We start from the raw sequence: 18625 nt of genomic DNA, 5'->3' as shown, positions 1-18625 counted from the left end.
TTAAATAACCAGTTTTTTCAAAAAGAAATAAAAAATAATCAATAATTAAAAAAAATACCAAAATAACCAGTTTTACAAGAGGATGCGTCAGATGAATTGACGCATCCCCTAATCATGAAGAGGGGGCGCCAATATTATTGGCGCATGCATTGACCCTCATGAGGAGACGTCAATGCTCTTGGCGCCTTAGTATAATTTGTAGTGTGAACGCCAATCTCTATGGCGCCTGCATGTAATGCTCCACACTACAAATTGCACTAAGGTGCCAGGAGCATTGGCGTCTCCTTATGAGGGTCAATGCATGCACCAATAGCATTTGCGCCTCCTCATGAGGAGTCCAATGCATGCGCCAATGCTATTGGCGCCTCCTCTTCATGCTTAGGGGGGTGCGCCAATTCATCTGACATATCTCTTATAAAACTGGTTATTTTGATATATTTTTTTGAATTATTGATTATTTTTGAATTTTTTTTTAAAAAAACTGATTATTTTAAAAAAAAAATTCACAAGAGTGTGCCCAAAAGATAAATTTATTTGTGAAAGTTAAATAAAATGTAAAAAACGATTTACAATATATTGTGAAAAAATAATATATAAATAGGTAAATATGATTGTGATTTTTTAAGATATTTTAAATTTTATTTTTAGTCCTTTAAAATATTTGGTAATCCTATAACTTTATCCACACTATTTAATCCCTTCGGCAAATTGACGTTTTTGACAACTTAAACAAATGCCTCTTAGCCAAAAAAATATAGGGAAAGATATGAAATTTAAAAAACCACAAACATATTTAATCCATATAAATATGATAATTTAAATAAAGAATTAAATTAATAGAAAAAGTACATATTAAGTATTTCCTTTTATAAAAAAGAAGTTTGATTTAGTTTTCCAAAAAGAATATTCTCATTTTATCTTCGTAATACCAAGAAATTGTTCAAATCCTCAAATCTGCTAGGAACGGTTCATATTAAGTTGAGTGATGCATACAATAATAATTGAAGGGTAAAATTTGAAATTAATGTTAAATTAAAATTTAAATCAAATTATTTTATGATACTAGGACTAAACTTGTTTTAGGACTGTATAAAATTCAGTAAAAAGTTGTGCTCGGTTGCAAATAACTCAATGTTGTTTTCCATTTCAACATTGCGCAACGTTAATAGTTCATTTTTCTTACTAAGTGTCAATTTTATACTTCATTAAAAAAACCAAACAAATCTTTTATTGAGCTACTACATCCAATAGTAATCAAGACCTAACTACGGCAAATTAGCAACTCGCGGTGACACAGCACATGGCTTACTAACCACCTTTTCCCTCTACACGATGAATGCGCCAAATAAGACGGGCAAATATCAAAATTTTGGCGTTCTTAATTTAGCACAGCCAAAAAACATTTTGCTGTTTTTAACCTCTAACTAACCGAATTTAATAGCTGATGAATAAATACGCTACAAAGCTTTTCAATAGAAATTCCAACCTAAGAAACTATTGAATTTAATTAAAACAAGAGAACTACGTAGACCAAACATGAGAGCACACTCCGGCCTGTGATTATGCAGTCTTCACTTTTCTAGAAGGAGGCCGCCGAAATAAACTGATTAGATCATCAAGACCCTGCCAATCAACAAAACTAAAATTAAACGCACACAAACAAACTAGCTATCTAAAGTTTGCAGGGATGTTGGTTGTTAATAAACAAATACCCTAGTAGTGATGACCAAGAAACTGAAGAGCACAATTAAATATGAACCCAACACTAGAAGCAACAGTAAGTCAAATGTGACGCTGGCAACCTGTAAAACAATAAAAACATTTACTTTAGACATGAAAGAAGTACTATTTAATAAAAAAAAGTCAACAGTGAAACACTAAACTGAAAAATAATAAACACAGCTCATTTGTCATGAAAGTTTCCTCATAATCAGGAAAATATGTTCCTTCGAAAAACAAGGCAAAACAGGAAGTTAAATAACCAAAAAACTGTTGCACCCGCATGTAACTGAAAAACACAAACTACAAACATGGTCAGGACTGAAGATTGTCTAAAAGCAAAATTCTGTCAAAGATCCCATTATGTTTGATTCAGATGCTCTGAATGGGGAATGAGAACAAGCAAATGGCTTATCTTTGAATAAAATAATAAGGCACAAAGAAAATAACTTCAAATACCTGATATATGTTCAACTTTGCCGAAGTTGAATCATAGAAAGTGAACATCCCATCTAGTATTTCTCTTTGCACATTAACTTCATCTGTATGATCTTCTAATTCCTATAAACATGAAGAATACTTGGGTGAGTAGAACTAACAGCAAGATTGTTTCAATCCAATATCAAAGAAATTAAGGTTCTCAACTCCAATTCTTCTTAGTATTAGCAAAAGTGGTTGTAGTAATAAATTTGTATAAAAGTGGTGCTTACATATTTATCCCTATAATTATTGCTATATTAAGAGAAGAAACATTTTCCAATATAAGTTTAATAGGAGTATTTTTGTTAAAAAATCATTAATAAACATGAAAATTTGGAGTTTTATGTAAAAGGTCAACAAGTATAGAAAATGAGTCTTATAAATAGGGACAGCAGAGTATTAAGAATGGAATACAAGGGGTATCCCAACACACATACAAGAGCAGTCACAAAAGGAAATATATACAACAAAACATAATCAAAACCAAAATAGAGGCATATTCACCCCTAATGATTCCTAGAGATGCATTCCAGAAGATCCACACTTTATTCATGAAAGAGACAGACAGACAAAGTAGATCAACCAAAAACCATTTCCAAGGTGATATGTTCTACTAACTCCAACACTACTAGAATCTTCATAAACTAGTAAAATAGCATACAGAGTAAATTTGACCTTTTTCTTCAAGAACATAATAGCATGCAAAACATAGCTCGTACCATATAATCCCTCGTCAACCCAAAAAAACTACATACATTCTGATGTTGCTGCAAACATTCCCTTAACTGGCCTACCCACAACCATATTCATCCTAATGGACTTTTTTTCATCCTAATGGACTTAATCCTTTACTTGAAACAGATGTAAAAGATATGATACAAATTTACACATTCTAATAAAACCTTTTTCAATGCCAGAATAAAAGGATTGTCTTTTGACAAAAATGGTGGTGCAAACTTTCCCTTAACTGGCCTACCCACAACCATATTCATCCCAATGGACTTCTGTTCATCCTAATGGACTTAATCCTTTACTTGAAACAAAAGTAAAAGATGATACAAATTTACACATTCTAATAATACCTTTTTCAATGCCGTAATAAAAGGATCGTCTTTTGACAAAAATGGTGCTACTCGAGGTGTTCGCGACAAAACATCTAACCATGATCTAACATAAGAAGGATTTACAGCCAAGTTACTGTTGTCTGCAAAAATCTGTACGTTTTTTCCTTGATGCCCATAAATATGCTTCTGCAAAATAAAGTTCAATCAAAAGAGACTGTTTAAAGAAAGAAATTTGGATTTGCATGAAAAATATATGAAGCTTCTCGAGGCCACATGTCACATCATAAAACACTGCATATCAATACAAACATGTTTTTCTGGGTAATTCTTTGAAAAGAGATGACACTTAAGAATGTTGATAGTTTATGTTATTCAACTAATTTACTATCACCTTGGCAAACAAGCCAGGTTGCAATAGCCAAAAACAAAATAGGAATAAATCAAGAAAAGGATCACCTTCATTAAGGCATCAATGTAACTGACATAAGCATGTCAATTACAAAAAATATTTTTATGATTAAACACCATCAACCATAAGTATAGCTATGACATGAGCAATAGCAGTTCCCATAATTAAATAGAATCAAACATCAATATTTAAAATTGCAACCACCATGGTTGTACTTTATGAAGGATAGTGAACGATGATGCAGAAAGAACAAATGAAAAGTAAATCCAGCACAATGAGTAGCCCATTCTGTGATGTTTGAACAAATAATAAGTGGAAATTTTGCAAACAAAAGGATCTCATTAACTAACCTTAATACATTATTATTATTAAAATATAATCAACATCATGCCATAAATGAATCAGTATTAACAATAAGAGTAGGTAGTGCCACAAGCTGTTACAATCAGCTAAAATTTTGCTTGAGTCAAGGCTGTCTGTTGGACAAGACAAATTGGCATGGCCATAATCCATCAAAGAGTGGACAAAAAAGCTAAATCATTCTGGCAGGGACACTACTAGTGCTCCCATGTCTGCAACTAAATGCACACAGTAGTTGAAACATGAAGGATGAAGGCCACACCAATTAAGTACATGCATCAAAAAATATCCACCAAGCAATCTCAGATTCAATTTCATATACCCAATGAAAAATAGTTTTGTTACTACTGGAGAATAATATACTCACGCCAACTTTAACAAAATTTAGTGAATAATTATTATTATTTTCCAAACAAAATTACAAGGACATCAAGTTAGATCCCCAATCTATCCTTTTTGTGCAACATTTAATCTCTTCCTGAGGTAAAACTACTCTTACCGCAAGAGACTCGGCAATTAGTTTCACACTCCTGACAATAGCCGCTTCATTGACAAATTGCCTGCAGAATGAAGCTCTCAGCAAACAGGCATAGAAATTAGAAAATTCTGGTATTTAAGTCCAGAGATGAACCTGCCATCAAGCAAACCACCAGTGCTCTCTAGCAATTCAGGTGCTGTAGATAGTTCAGAGAGGGTAGCAGCCGTAACTCTCAGCCTTGAAAACTGTTCATGCTCCCAAGCTACCTACAGCAGATGTCTAGCTTTAATACCCAACTTTAGAAGTAGTAGTTAGACAAATGTAGGAAGTACATGCTTGTTATCAGGAAATATATTTCAATAAAATATGACATGCAAGCTGATATGATTAGAGGAAGGAAATAGAAACCAATAGGCAGCTGTATAATCAATAGTATATCATTAAAAGTAGGTAGAACTACGCCAGGGGTCCTTTAACTTACTTTGAAGTATCAAACATGGCTTTAACCTTTTTTTTAGTCCTTTCTCCATGTACGGTTAGTCCTTCATGTTTAAAAATTTTAACAATGCTGGACCAAACCAAACTTCATTTTTCATCTATGAATGCTACCAAAAGTCTTGTTTGACCGCTCTAAAAAGGTAAATTATATCTTCAATTCATTGTGATAACATCTAAATTACATCATGATGACTGTTACAATATCTAATCCAACAAAATCAACATGATGTGTTCTAGTTTTTACGTAAGGTTGTGATTTCATTGTCGTCAGTGAGGGTTTAATTGAGGTGCTCAGTCGTGAAACACTCTAGTATATCATTCAATGATCGTGTACTTAAATATGTAACACGATGGAACTAAGAATGAATATTAATTAAACAATGTGAACATTTTTAAAGATAACTAACAAAATTTAAAAGAAAAAACTATAAAGGACCTGTTTGGAATTTTAAATTTAAGTTGAAGGACCCCTAATGTAGTTTGGCCTCAAAAATATTTCTTTCAAGAACCAGGTCTCAAAGATCTCATGAATTCAGCACATAGAATAGAAATAAAGAGGATGGTTTGATTTCAGTGCATTAAAATCTGAATAATAAATAGTATAACATAGTTTCAAACTTCTTTGATAAATTTGCAAACCATAGAAGTTTAAGTGTCCAGTTCACAGTAATAAAATGAGTGGGACAGTAATGTAATTTTTCTTAAAATACGGCCATGTGAGATTGCATGGAAGCTAAATATAAAATGTCAGAGCTATGCAAGTAAAGTAAAATTGTGAGAGTTTATCACTTACTCGAGAATTTGAAATATTTATTTTCTTATGCTTCAGATTAACTTGGACACCCAACTCTTCTGCAACACTTGAAAAATCCTACACCAATATTTTCCATCAAAAAGGTTAGTAAGTCACAACGGCAAGTCAATCCATTTATTTTAGTTAAGACCCCACCACTGGAACAAAGTCACTTACTTCTAGAATTTGCTTAATAAAGGCATTTTCTGGAGGTTTAGATACATGAATCCATAATTCATTTTCCCATGAGCCAATACTATCTAAGCAAATCGCATAGTCAATGCTCTCACGCAGACGTTGATCAAAGCTCTGAAGCCACTGGAAAATGCAAAACTATTAGTTACAAGAATCATAACATAGAGAATGCCGACATGTAACAGACTTGTCAGACAAAAAAATGAACTTTCATATCGGAAATATCACCTTACGGGTTCCGTTGTAGTTGTAAGGCCCACCAGACGTTAGCCCAAAAAGCAAATTGTATTGTCCTCTTGTCTTCGGATTAGAATATAAAAGAGAAAACAATCTAGCTACTTCGAGAAGAGCCACAATGCCACTTCCATTACTATCGCTTCCCACTGATAATGCCTAAAATTACAGATGTTTTAACACAAGCGTGAAGGTCATTTGGTATTGTTTTATAGATGAAATTAAAAAACAACATACCGGAGCAGCCCCAAAGGTGTCATATGATGCCACTATGGCAATGGTGGGTAATTGATGTGAATCACCATCTGTCTTCAGCCCTGCCAACCATCCCTGCAACCATATAAAAGATATCTATTATTCACACAAGTTATATCCAAAAAAGACAAATTTTAAAACCCTTGTGAATGCAAAGATATTTGTAATACATATCTTCATCTGTTACATTTAATCAAGCTTAAGCTATATGTTTTCCAGGTTTATAACATAAACCATATCCTTAAATTCAACATTAATAGTTAAACTGCAATTTGCAAAAGTTATGGGAGATGATAACAATAAAGTAAACAAGAATTTAAGAAAGTATTCAAATAAGCATGCCTGCATAATAATGAAGTACTCACTTTCTCAAAAGAGAAGAAAAACAAGAGGAAGAAAATAAAATGCCTTTGAGTGACAACTTAGGAATGTTTGATATGTATTACTTGACCATAATACAGTAAAACAAAAGAGGGACATACTCTTTCCAATGTTTGACTTGACCATAATGAAATGTATTACACAACTGAAGGTGATTGGTATACACAACCACTAAGATTGTTCTTTATCCTATAGAGATAGGGTTCTCGACATCATTAATTTATGACAAATGTTTATGGCAAGCAATGTTGTCAAACTCGAGATCCTACCTAGGATTTGAAGAGGGTAAAAAGATCGTAACGAGACTGTAAGTTGCTACCATTCAACCTATTCTACCTAAAATAAAAAAATTACATGAAATTATACTTGCAAACATAGATGTGACAGACAGAGTATGGGCCAAGTAAGGGTTTGACAGGCATGGCTTAGGGCAAGCAAGGGATGTCACAGGACAAGTGGTTACCTTGCAACAATGCTTCAGCACTGCAGTGTCCTGTCTACTTGAGGGGTTGTGAGATGGGACTGCAGTGTCAGACCCTATTAGGGCACAAACTTAGGTCTCTAACTTTGTTCAAACTTACAAATGAGGGTATTTCCACTTATGTGGATTATTGAGTCATGCTCAAACCAAGGCTCTTTCAATCATACAATAAGTCATCTAAGACTCTGGTTACGGAAGCACAAAGGTTGTGGTTGTTCAAACAGAAATCTCATATGGTATCAATATATGCACAGCTTAAAAATTAAAAACAACGGAAAACGAAAAAAGAAAGTATATTGATGACAATCATGTGATGCCATTAGTTGTATTATACACATTAGGATTTGGCTAACGCTAAAAATATGCTTCTCAACTTACATTGCATATCCATCTATTTGAAATAACTTTAGTTTGATTTCAAATAAGTTCAAAATGATGTTGAAAAAATAATTCAAAGCTACAGTTAATCTAAATGAATTTGCACACCCAACACCCAACAGTATCAACCATTTTTCCAAAAAGAAGGCTGAACAAACACCTGAATATTTGTAATGGGTGGAGATCCAACTTTTTTTGGCTCAGTGGCTGAAACAACAAATTTGTACCTGCAACATTTCAAAAAAGGGGGAAAACACAGAAAGGAAGAAAATAAATCATTGACAAAATCACAAGGAAGTCATAAAAAGTCGTAGATCACAAGTTAAAAATGAAACCTAACACAACTTAACAAATATAGATCACCAATGGAAGCATTATTCATCGAATTAAACCTACCCGCCAGTAGTTGCAGTGGCAGGCTGACCAGATGCATCATTCTTCTTGATATCCAATAACACAGCATCAATGTTGTCATCCTCAAAAGCAAAATAAACAGGATACTGCAAACAGAAAATGTAGCATCATAAAAGTTAAATTAAAAAACAAAAATAATAATTATAGAGGTTAACTTATGAATAACATAATAGTAGGAAACATAATAAAACAAAAGGATGTCATGTCACATATTAAAAGCAAAAACAAAACATTATTGGATAAATTGGGGAAATGAACAATAAACTATAGAAGAACAATGCAATTCCATAGTATAGAAGTGCCTCTTTCCTTTCTCATATACATCACACTAATAACATCATCATCGCAACAAACAGCGCACTGATATTGGTCTTAAAAAATTGAGAAACAAATTTCAGAACCTTATTAGGTGCATTAGTTATGAGACAAAATTTGAGAATGAGTGATAGTCCACTCCACACTATAAGCTACATGAATGGTAATAGAGGACAAAGAGAAGACTATGATAGACAATAGAAGTTAAGGAAAACATTTCAATTTTGCCAGTACCTCCAGGCACTACCTTATCAGTCAAGAGCCTAAGGATATGTTAAGGAAAACATTCCTATTTTCCCAGTATCTCTTGGCACTAACTGATGAGTCAAGAGCCTAAAACACATGCAAACACATAAAGCTGACTTGAGAAACATAACATATGCAAACACATAAAGCTGACTTGAGAAGCATATCCATTGTGAAACATATCAAAATTAGGTTCATTAATTATCTGCCAGACTGCCACAATTTATATAAAAAATAAACAAGCAAATTGTCTAGAACAAGCGAATAAACAAGGTTGGTGGATCACTACTGCATAAAGAAGCTAGCCAAAGTATTCAGTCATCAACAAAATCATAGGAAAATCACAAAGCCGGTATTACTTCATCAAATAAATCAATGAAAAAGACCAATATGTTTGCTAATAAAATCAGTTAAGTTTTTGGAGAACACGGGAATAGTCAGTCAAAACAGTGCATAAATTACTTTAAAGAGTATAACACAATTATAATAAAACAATGATAATGTAAAGGAATTCAAAGTCAAAGAACTAAGCAGTTAACTTTTTCTACCTGGATTCCAGCAAACAATTCATTTTATTTGAAATTCCAAAAAGAAAAATAATTATAAGTTTATAACAATATGGATAAAGAAGCAACTTTCTGAAATTTACTCACAGGTAAGCTGGTGTGTATAAGTATTTGTTCAAGCTCAGCCAGCACATTCTTCAGCAGTTCTTTGCTCTCATCATCACCATTACTTCCCACACCACCTTTGTTTTCAAAATTGAACATCTGGGGCAGCAAAAATATTAAACCCCCCAGAGGCTTGCCAGCAACAATGTACTCTGTCATATCAGTCAAACAAAATTGCAATAATCTTGTTAAATTAAAAAGGATGAAAGAAATCACATTCTACAAATAATAATCAATACAAAGTAGTAATGGTTATTTTCATAGATTGACAAGATACTTTATCTATAACATTAAATGAACCATAACATTCCAACGTGTATTCATATACTTTCTTTTTTTGTACCAAACTAAGAATTAGAATCCAAATTTATATTTCCATAAGCAAACAGAGAAAGTGAAAATCAAAATCAACAACTTCAAAAAAAAAAAATAGCATTGAACACGGAAACGCCGCAATAACACTCACTATTCGTAACTTGCGTAATTCAAAACGTTGCACATCAACATCGATCAAAACAGTTTAAGTATCAGTAAAAGCAATTAAAATTTTAAAATTAAAAAAAAACGAGCAGAATAGTAAGAACCTTGAACAAAGGACATGTTGAGTTCACGAAGAGGTATAAGAAGAACAGTGCGAGAGAGATCGGCATGAGGAGAGAAGTGGAGAGAAGCGGCGTGGTGATTAAGGCTAGCGAGTCGAGATCCGAAAGGAACACCGGACATGTCGTATTGGATTAGGCGGTAAACGTCAACAACAGTAGCGCCGTCACAGAAGTCGACGCAGGCGACGAGGATGAAGACGAGAGCGATGACGGAGTCGAAAAGCATTTCACGGTTGCGAGGTTTTCGTGCCGCCATGGCCATGGAGGTGAGATCTGATCTAACTAGGGTTTCAGAGTAGAGAGAAAACGGCGATGCCGATCTACTCTTAAATAAAATACTAGTAATATTTGTGATAATAATTGTTAATTGTTCATATTAGTAGAGAACGTAGGTAGAAGATGTTGAAGAGAGAGTGAAGCAGATCCAAGAGGGTGAATATGGAAGACGGGAGAAACAATGTTAGTTATGCTCAAATCAGTACTATCCACTCCACTAGTTACTACGAGTGGATTTTTCTCACTTATTTTCTTTTTAAGAATTTTCTTTTTCTTGGGAGCAGGTTTTTTTTTACAGGAAGGGCTTCAAAAACAACTGAGGTTCACTACCTCACTTTTTTACTTATATAATTGTTTTAATAAATATTTTTTTTAAAATTATTAAATATTTTTTAGTTTTAATTGAAAAAAATTAATTTAAAATTTTAATTTATTTTAAAATAAATTATTAAATAAAATGATATAATATTTTATGATTGGATAATGAGTAATTATTAAATTAAATATTATTGAGTGAAAATATATCATATGAACTAACAGGAATATATTGTCTAACCTACACTTAATCAAATAGAAAAAATTCATGACTTTTTTATAAAAAAGAATTTGTTAAAAAAAGACTCGGCCATGGAACATACTATAATAAAAGTTTTTTAAACTTATCAAATCAATCTATTTAAATAAATATGAATAGATTTATTATTCTTATAAAAATTATCTTACAGAATTATGAAAATAAACTAAAAAAATTATAAATCATTTTCATATTCTATCTTAAACAAATAAAATAACAAAATGCATGCTACTTGATAAATTTGAAGAAGTTAATGCAGATAGTAACATTAATCTTATAATTTGTTAATCTAATTAAAATATTAATTGAATTGATTATTATAATTTTTTAAATAAAATAGACTTTTTTAAAATAAGTTAATAAAAAAACAAGCATTCGGAAAGATTAAATTTAAGCTTGAATTATAATGGACTAAAGATCAAATTTAAATTTTGATTTTCTTTTAGCATAACAAAGTCTAATTCAATGCTAACATATTCTCACTCCTAAACATACATGAGTATTTTTCTTTCTAATAATCAAAAACAATTTTTCTTTCTTAATAAAATATTTTTCTTTTATGAGTATATGAATTATTTAGAACTCTATATCAATTAAGTTCAAAACTTATTCCATGTTAAAAAACATGTATTTTTTTTTTGTATAAAATAAGCAAAGTTTATGAAAGATAAATTAATTGACTAATTAAGGAGAAAAAAATTTATCTCATGATTTAAAAGAGATAAAATTTTGGAAAATACATTTAGTATGGGTGCGTTTTTTTTAAACCCAAAAATATCTGTTTATCGGTGTTCGAAAATATATTTTCGGACTCACATAAATTCATCGATCACTCTACTTTTAGTAAAATTCAATACGAAGATGCATCTACTTAAAATCTTTTGAACTCATTTATGATATTTTTATTCAGTTAGTTGGTTTATTTTAATAGCTCAGCGACGATTTTGAAAATGTATACTCAAAAATATCAAACGAAAAATTGAATAAAACTTCACCTAAATGTTCTTCTTCTTAATCAAAGTCTACTTCACACTCAAAACTCTTTTAAAAAAATCATTTTCAATCAATTTTTCAATACCAAAATATTATTCTTGTATTTTATCACATTAAAGAAAGCAAAAGAAACTGAAATCTAAAGTAAAGTAAAGTTCATTTCATCTCTCATTCATTACATTAATATGATTTTTGAGTTGAAAAAAAGAACGTTGAATCTAAATATCTATTTTCAGATTAAATTTTATATGCTCCGAAAATGCATCTCCATTAAATTCACTAAATTTTGAATTAAGAGTTCTTACGAATATGCATCTTTGGATTCGCCCTAATACTGACACAAAGATGTATCTGCGGATAAAATTTTGGCAAAATAATAGTGATTCACTCATTTGCACCAAAGAATGGATAAAAATGGTGCTTTCGAATATGCATCTTCAAATTTTATTGGCAGATGTGATTTTTAACTGTGTTGGTAAAGCACCCTATAAAATATAGATAGTACTTCTCAAATTTTCAATTTAAGATTTCCTTCTTTATTTGGGTGATAAAAAAAGTGAAAGGAAAGAATGTTAAAAGAAATGAAATTTGAATGAAAAGTGGAGTGATTCTTTTGTTGTTTATTAGGAGTGAGGAGAAAGAAAAATATAAGATTAATTTCGTTTTAGTCTTTTAACTAAAAAAAGTTATAAGCTGGTCTCTTAATTTCACGTTTGTTATTCTATATGGTCCCTTCTAATAATCTCTAGAAAATAAATGTTAAATTATGATTATATTGTGTGGTAGTAAAATTATTGGTACAAATTTAAGTTAGTATATATAATTAAAAAATCCCTAAAAACAAAATCTTTGTAGTTTAAACGGTACATCAGATTTTAATATATATGGTGACTCAAATTTATATCAATGATATTACTGTCATATCACGTCACTAGAACTTACGTTTTTTTTTCAGAAAATTTACGTAAGGGACCCAATAGAATAACTAAAATAAAGTTAAGAGATTAATTTGTAATATTTTTTTAGTTAAAAGACTAATGCGTAACATTAAATTAAGTTAAGAGAATTGATGATTAATTATGCCAAAAATATATTTTAACTTAATGATAATACTCTTACATATTAATGTTTTTATTTTAATATTTATATATGTACGTAAAATTTGTAAGTAGTTAACACTATTTTTTTTAAAAAAAAAACATGCCATGTCTTTTAATGGATTCGTGAATGCTATTTTTTAAAAAATATTTTTTGTATGGTTGAATATTTATTTGTTTAATAATAAAACAAAATAAGAAATACATGCTTACAAATATTTTATTTAATGCAGGGGCAAAAGTAGAATAATAGAAAGGAAGCTTTCTCTCCACTTGTGAGGTCCCAAACCTAAACTAGTCTTTCCTTTTAGTTTTCTTTCCTTCAACTCTCTCTTAAAACAAACAAATCATTGGAGATTAGGAAGGGACAAAAATGTTAGGTTTTTTCCAGCCCATCTTAATTTTTCAAATCAAACGCAGAATAACTGGTATGTGATGTGTTCCCTTTCCTTATTTTTTTTAAAAATAATTGTCACATTGCATTGATGACTTCTTATGATCACGTGATTGTCGAACCACATATACGGTGCCTTAAATAAACAATGCTGCAAACATACATTTGCATCTTAGCAAAACTCCTACATAATGGGTACTTTTATCATTTCAAATCATCTTCTATATATTATATGACACTTTTTTGGTGCAAGATAACTGTAAGTAGGGCTCAGTTATGGATGCAGCAGGCCATTTCCAATATTTGAGGATGTAGGAAATTGAGTGATCTGCTGAACATAGCGAAATAAATATTTCAGCCACTTGAGCCTTCCTTCATTAATAATCTTCTGGAAATTCAAAGCCTAACTCTTTATTGTCTCTGTAAACTTGCACTAGAGCAGCAGCCTTGTAGACAAACATACCAACCATGGCTGGCACAAGCTGTGGGTGAAGAAAAGCCAGAATCAGAATGACCAATGTGACAGTAGTTGAATAGTAGAGTGCTCTCAATAAAATATTTGGATCGCATGCTATCATAGTTCGTGCAGACATGCAGTTAGAACATCGGTGGTTGTGAGATCAAGAACGGACAGAGCAGAAAACATGCATATTTTGATTTTCAAAAATAAAAATAAATATTGAACTTAAAATCTAGACTAATCTATTTTTTATTCAACAGTCATCGATATCCTGACTGCACGAATGTATAAATTTCTGATTCCACGCAATCCAAATTCCTACAGAATGCGGCTTCTAAAAAAAAGCATATTTGGTGTTTCTAGGGTTACCTGAAAATCAAACAAGTCATTGGTAAAATACTGATGAGACAAAGCCCAAAGTCCATAAATTGCTGCTGGGATCACGAGCCTTGGAGATGAAAGTGATATACCGCTACCCCTGATTGTTTTCTCGAAAAAATCATTAAGGTCCTCGCTTCTTATGCCAATTCTGAGTAAGAAATATTTATTTTATCAAAACAACGGATAAGAGAATGTTAACAACAGTGAATGCTAACTGGCTCGACTAAAACAAATTCAAATTGAAACTTTTCGTTCGTACTTGTTCGACTTCTTTTTCCTGAATATTTGAGGAACGTTTTCACTTGATATGTTGTCTGCATGTTGATACAAGAGCTGAAGGTACAAGCAACTGCATTGAAAGTGGCATATCAGTGATGTACTAAAATAAGCAACTACAGCTATATATTTTATTTTCATTCGATCTACAAAGAGCAGTTTCATGAACAAATAGTATGTCTAATCCTCACATCTAGTAGCGGTTAAAAAGAAGGATAGTCGGACATTTAAAATTCACTAGGCTTCTTAGATTCTATAAAGCATTTCTAAAATTTGAGGGAACAACAATAAACTTAGATTTTAATTGATATTACACTAAAAGTGTAAAGATTTTTACACTGTCAATCAATCATAATCATTAGATCATTACAAACATTAGGCTTTAATCGTATCTACCTTAAAAGTCATATAAATGATGGTTTTTGACTGTTTGAAAATGTAAAAAGCTTTACACTGATAGTACTTCAAAATTAATTTCATAAACTCATATGATGTGTTGTTTGGAAAGTTTTATACTCTGGAGCCAAGTTCAAATCTATTTAAACTCGCCAAAAAAATTCAACAAGACAGAATATAGTAAATCCAATAACAAACCTGAAAAGGACTCCAACCGCATAACTTAAAGCAGCCTGAAAAGTTGGATACAAACATTAGTTCAACATAGATGCTCGAAACTTCTTTTTACGAACTTAGACAACATATATGGATGTGCAAACTTTTTTGTACAGATGGAGATAACTTGGAGGTCAAAGCCTGGTGGTTAAAGTTAAACTGTTATGGTAAGACATTGGTAGAAGCATCCATCTACAGTTAGTATTGTCATGATGAAAAATCATAATTGACTGGTAAGAAACATTAAATTTATCTAGTTGTGAATTACGACAGCAAGTTGACAAGAATAGAAAAACAAAGGTATGCAAATGAAAATTTACCTGTACAGAAAAAACTACCAAGCAATATCCACTACAAGCCAATCCAATACCCACAGAGAGAAGTAGTAGTTCTCTCTTGAGCTAAAATTAAAAATAACAATTCAAAAATCAGAAGCTAAACACAATATACGAATAATTATGAATGATCAAAACCTACATGCCTTGAAGCAAGTGTGACTGACTTTAGCAAATAAAGAACATACTGAGTCAAGAGAGGTATCATACAGATTGATATTTGAGTGCCTCCAGTTTCTTGAGTCTTGCTCTGTTGTCTTGGATTGTCTGTTGATATATGAAGTGAAGCATCAAATATTATAAAATGATGATTGAATTATTATCTATTTACCAAGAAAGAAGATGAACTTGAAAACTATTTTTTTTTAAAAACATATCAATTTCACATCCAGTTTTCAACTTTCTGTTAAGGGATAAAGCATAAACAAGAAAATGAATGTTCACCAGATCAAAAATGAAAACAAAAATCAGACCTTGGCAGTCATCTTCCTGTTTATTGGTGCAGAATTGTCACCTAATAACCATTCTTGGGTACTTGAAAGTTTCAAAAAACCGTCATCACTGTTACTCTCTGTGATCTACAAGTATTAGAATAATCGCATGAAACTGAATTGCCTGATGAAAGAAACCATATACAAAACTCGAAACCGGATTGGTACAAGGCAAGGAATTTCCAAAACTGACACTCGATAATAACAAATTGAATCAGAATTTTGAAATTAGATACAATGAGTATGAGTCAGCTGCACCTGTTCTGTTTGTTGAGAATAGTTGTCGGTGAGCTCACTAACGTCATAATCACCAGAGTTTCTGAAGTTCATTTGCCATATTAAATCAGTAGTTCTTGATACAAAATCCCCATTTAATTGTCTCTCCTTCAAAAATATTTGCAAGACTTCCTCGTCCACATCGCTCACTAAACATTATGAATTTCGATCAATTACGTCTCAGCAGAAACATTCAAACATATAACAAATGACATGAAAAAATAGGACGTCATGCCAATGATCAAGTGTTATTTAAGTGCTAAAAGAATAGAAATAATGGTACCAGAGCATGTACTTCAATAAATATAGAAAATACAAGGTTGAATTATTTGCCAAACCGTGGTGAATAGTTATTAAACATAACCCTCCCACCCCCATGCAACGGCCTCTTTTGGGTTTGAATAGTGGACAACGCTCCAGCGCCGGCCCAACAAATTTGTAGCCTAAAGCAAATGTTAATGCGAGGCTTAAAGTAAAATCCAATACAGTATAACCTAACTATGAAATAAAAGAAAAAATCGTTAAAATTAGAATATGAAGCCTACAGAGTGTGCTGCTAGCAATCCTCTAATTAAAATTAGGAATCTTTTTTGACATAAACTATTATATCTATACATGTATATAACAACAACAACCAAGTTTTATCCCACTAAGTGGGATCGGCTACATGGATCAACTTCCGCCATAATGTTCTATCTAGGACCATACTTCTATCTAAACTTTTAATCTCGAGATTTCTTAATAACTTCTCTTATAGTTTTTTATCTTTCTCTACCTCTAGCTATTTGACTCCTCTCCTTCTGATTTACTCTCCTTACGGCAGAATCTACAAGCCTTCTGTATACATATGCCCAAACCACCGAAGATGGTGGAAAATAAACTAAAATATCAGTGGGCCTAAAGCCCTTTATTTACTTGCTCAAATGTTGGGTCGACCCGTAATGATATCATGTGCTCAAATTCAACTTCATTTATGCCATCTAATCTAATGCAAGAACCTTGTTTGGGGGGCTTGAGGTGAGGACAATGCTCATACCGGGCTACCTTAGTCCTTGATTACTTGGTCAAATAGACTATGAATCATGACAGTCTCCCAGAGGCTTAAGCTGTTAAGTGAAAGTTCATGAATTGTTTTTATATTAACAATATTTTAGATGGAAAGAAAAGACCCTAGAATAAAAAGGAAAGTAGAGATAAGAATGTCAAACAAACCTGATTAGATTTTAATCAATCAGGGTTGAGGTGAAAATTTGAGACCCTATTATGAAATCTACAATATAACAACTTAAAAGAAAACTATGGAATGGAGTGTAACAGAACGGAATGGATCAAATATTCCATTATTTGTGTAATTAGACAAAATGGAACATATCTAAATAGTTCATTCCGTTGCTTACACCTCAAATTAGACAGAAAGAAAATTAAAGGATTGGATGGAATCAATTTCCCAGTCAACCATCAATCCATTATGCATACCATCAATCCAAACATAACCTAAACAAGGAGGCAATCAATTTCCCAGTCAAATAACATAAGCCTGTTTTTGACAACAATTGTTTAGATGAACCCTCAATTTGAATGTATCCACGAAAACCAACACTTCGAACTTCTCTTCTTTCGAATCTCTCTTCTCTTGCTAATTGTTAGGTAAGCTTTACAAATTATGCATATACTTGAAAAATAACAAATGCTTAAGGCAGACTTATAATGTTGGTTCTGAGTTAACAAACAGTGATAAATACAGGTATCTCAAATTCACAATTTTCGAAAAATTGACGAAATTGATGTTACATCAGCCGAATTAAGAAAGATGCTAACCTGTGGTGGTGGTACTGGTGGTGGTGACGGTGGTACGAGCCGCTCTTAGAGGTGAAACAAAATGTGTGGTTGTTGAAAAAGCAGTTGGGAAAGGAGATAATGCAGGGGTTTGGGGGAACTGAAAAGTGTAACAATTGGAGAGGAATCTAATCCTTGTAAGAGTATCCATAGCATAGATGGATAAAACGGAAACACCAGCAACCAAGAGGAGCAACCTTACCCCCACTCCCTTGGCTGATTGATCCTTTATTTTTTCGGCTCACTTGGCCAAAAAAATATAAACAACTATTCAGAAAATACTAGAGAATTATTTAACTTATTCTATCAATAATGAGTATACAGTATCTTTTTAGTTAGAAAATAAAAATATTATAAAAAATATTTTAATTCTTTTTTTTTCCTAATTTTAAAGTATCTTCAAATGGAGTAATGAAAACTGAACATTTTCTAAGCTTAAATATTTTATAATATATATATATATATATATATATATATATATATATATATATATATATATATATATATATATATAAGAAAAGGGATGATGCATTGACCGTGTAAATTTATTTTACACTGTCAACCAATGACGACCATGAATCCCGTCAAGTCAGACTGAAAATTTTAAAATATTTTTATTGGATGACAGTGTAAAACTATTTTACATTGTCA

The 18625-nt window shown here is 31.8% G+C and overlaps 2 protein-coding genes across 2 annotated transcripts; both read right to left on the bottom strand.

Annotated features, from left to right (window-relative positions):
• Positions 1 to 1359: 1359 nt before the first annotated feature.
• On the bottom strand, positions 1360 to 10486 carry LOC127107893 (uncharacterized). Its single transcript, XM_051045236.1, has 14 exons — positions 9956 to 10486; positions 9354 to 9523; positions 8122 to 8225; positions 7886 to 7952; positions 6468 to 6560; positions 6225 to 6389; positions 5979 to 6119; positions 5802 to 5879; positions 4664 to 4776; positions 4532 to 4592; positions 3282 to 3449; positions 2179 to 2280; positions 1713 to 1802; positions 1360 to 1623 (listed from the first exon to the last, which is right to left on the bottom strand). The coding sequence occupies exons 1-14, from the start codon at positions 10233 to 10235 to the stop codon at positions 1561 to 1563; spliced, it is 1695 nt and encodes a 564-aa protein (XP_050901193.1). The 5' UTR covers positions 10236 to 10486; the 3' UTR covers positions 1360 to 1560.
• Positions 10487 to 13346: 2860 nt separating this feature from the next.
• Positions 13347 to 18260, bottom strand: LOC127107892 (uncharacterized). Its single transcript, XM_051045235.1, has 9 exons — positions 17957 to 18260; positions 16121 to 16287; positions 15845 to 15949; positions 15582 to 15638; positions 15357 to 15437; positions 15019 to 15053; positions 14408 to 14497; positions 14137 to 14296; positions 13347 to 13789 (listed from the first exon to the last, which is right to left on the bottom strand). Exons 1-9 carry the CDS (start codon positions 18123 to 18125, stop codon positions 13685 to 13687), a joined length of 969 nt encoding a protein of 322 aa, XP_050901192.1. The 5' UTR covers positions 18126 to 18260; the 3' UTR covers positions 13347 to 13684.
• Positions 18261 to 18625: the final 365 nt, after the last annotated feature.

The sequence above is a fragment of the Lathyrus oleraceus genome, chromosome 7 (genome assembly GCF_024323335.1).
Source record: "Lathyrus oleraceus cultivar Zhongwan6 chromosome 7, CAAS_Psat_ZW6_1.0, whole genome shotgun sequence".
In the NCBI taxonomy this organism is placed as follows: Eukaryota; Viridiplantae; Streptophyta; class Magnoliopsida; order Fabales; family Fabaceae; genus Lathyrus; species Lathyrus oleraceus.
Note: the sequence above shows the minus strand (reverse complement) of the source record. Positions and strands in the feature narration are given on the sequence as shown.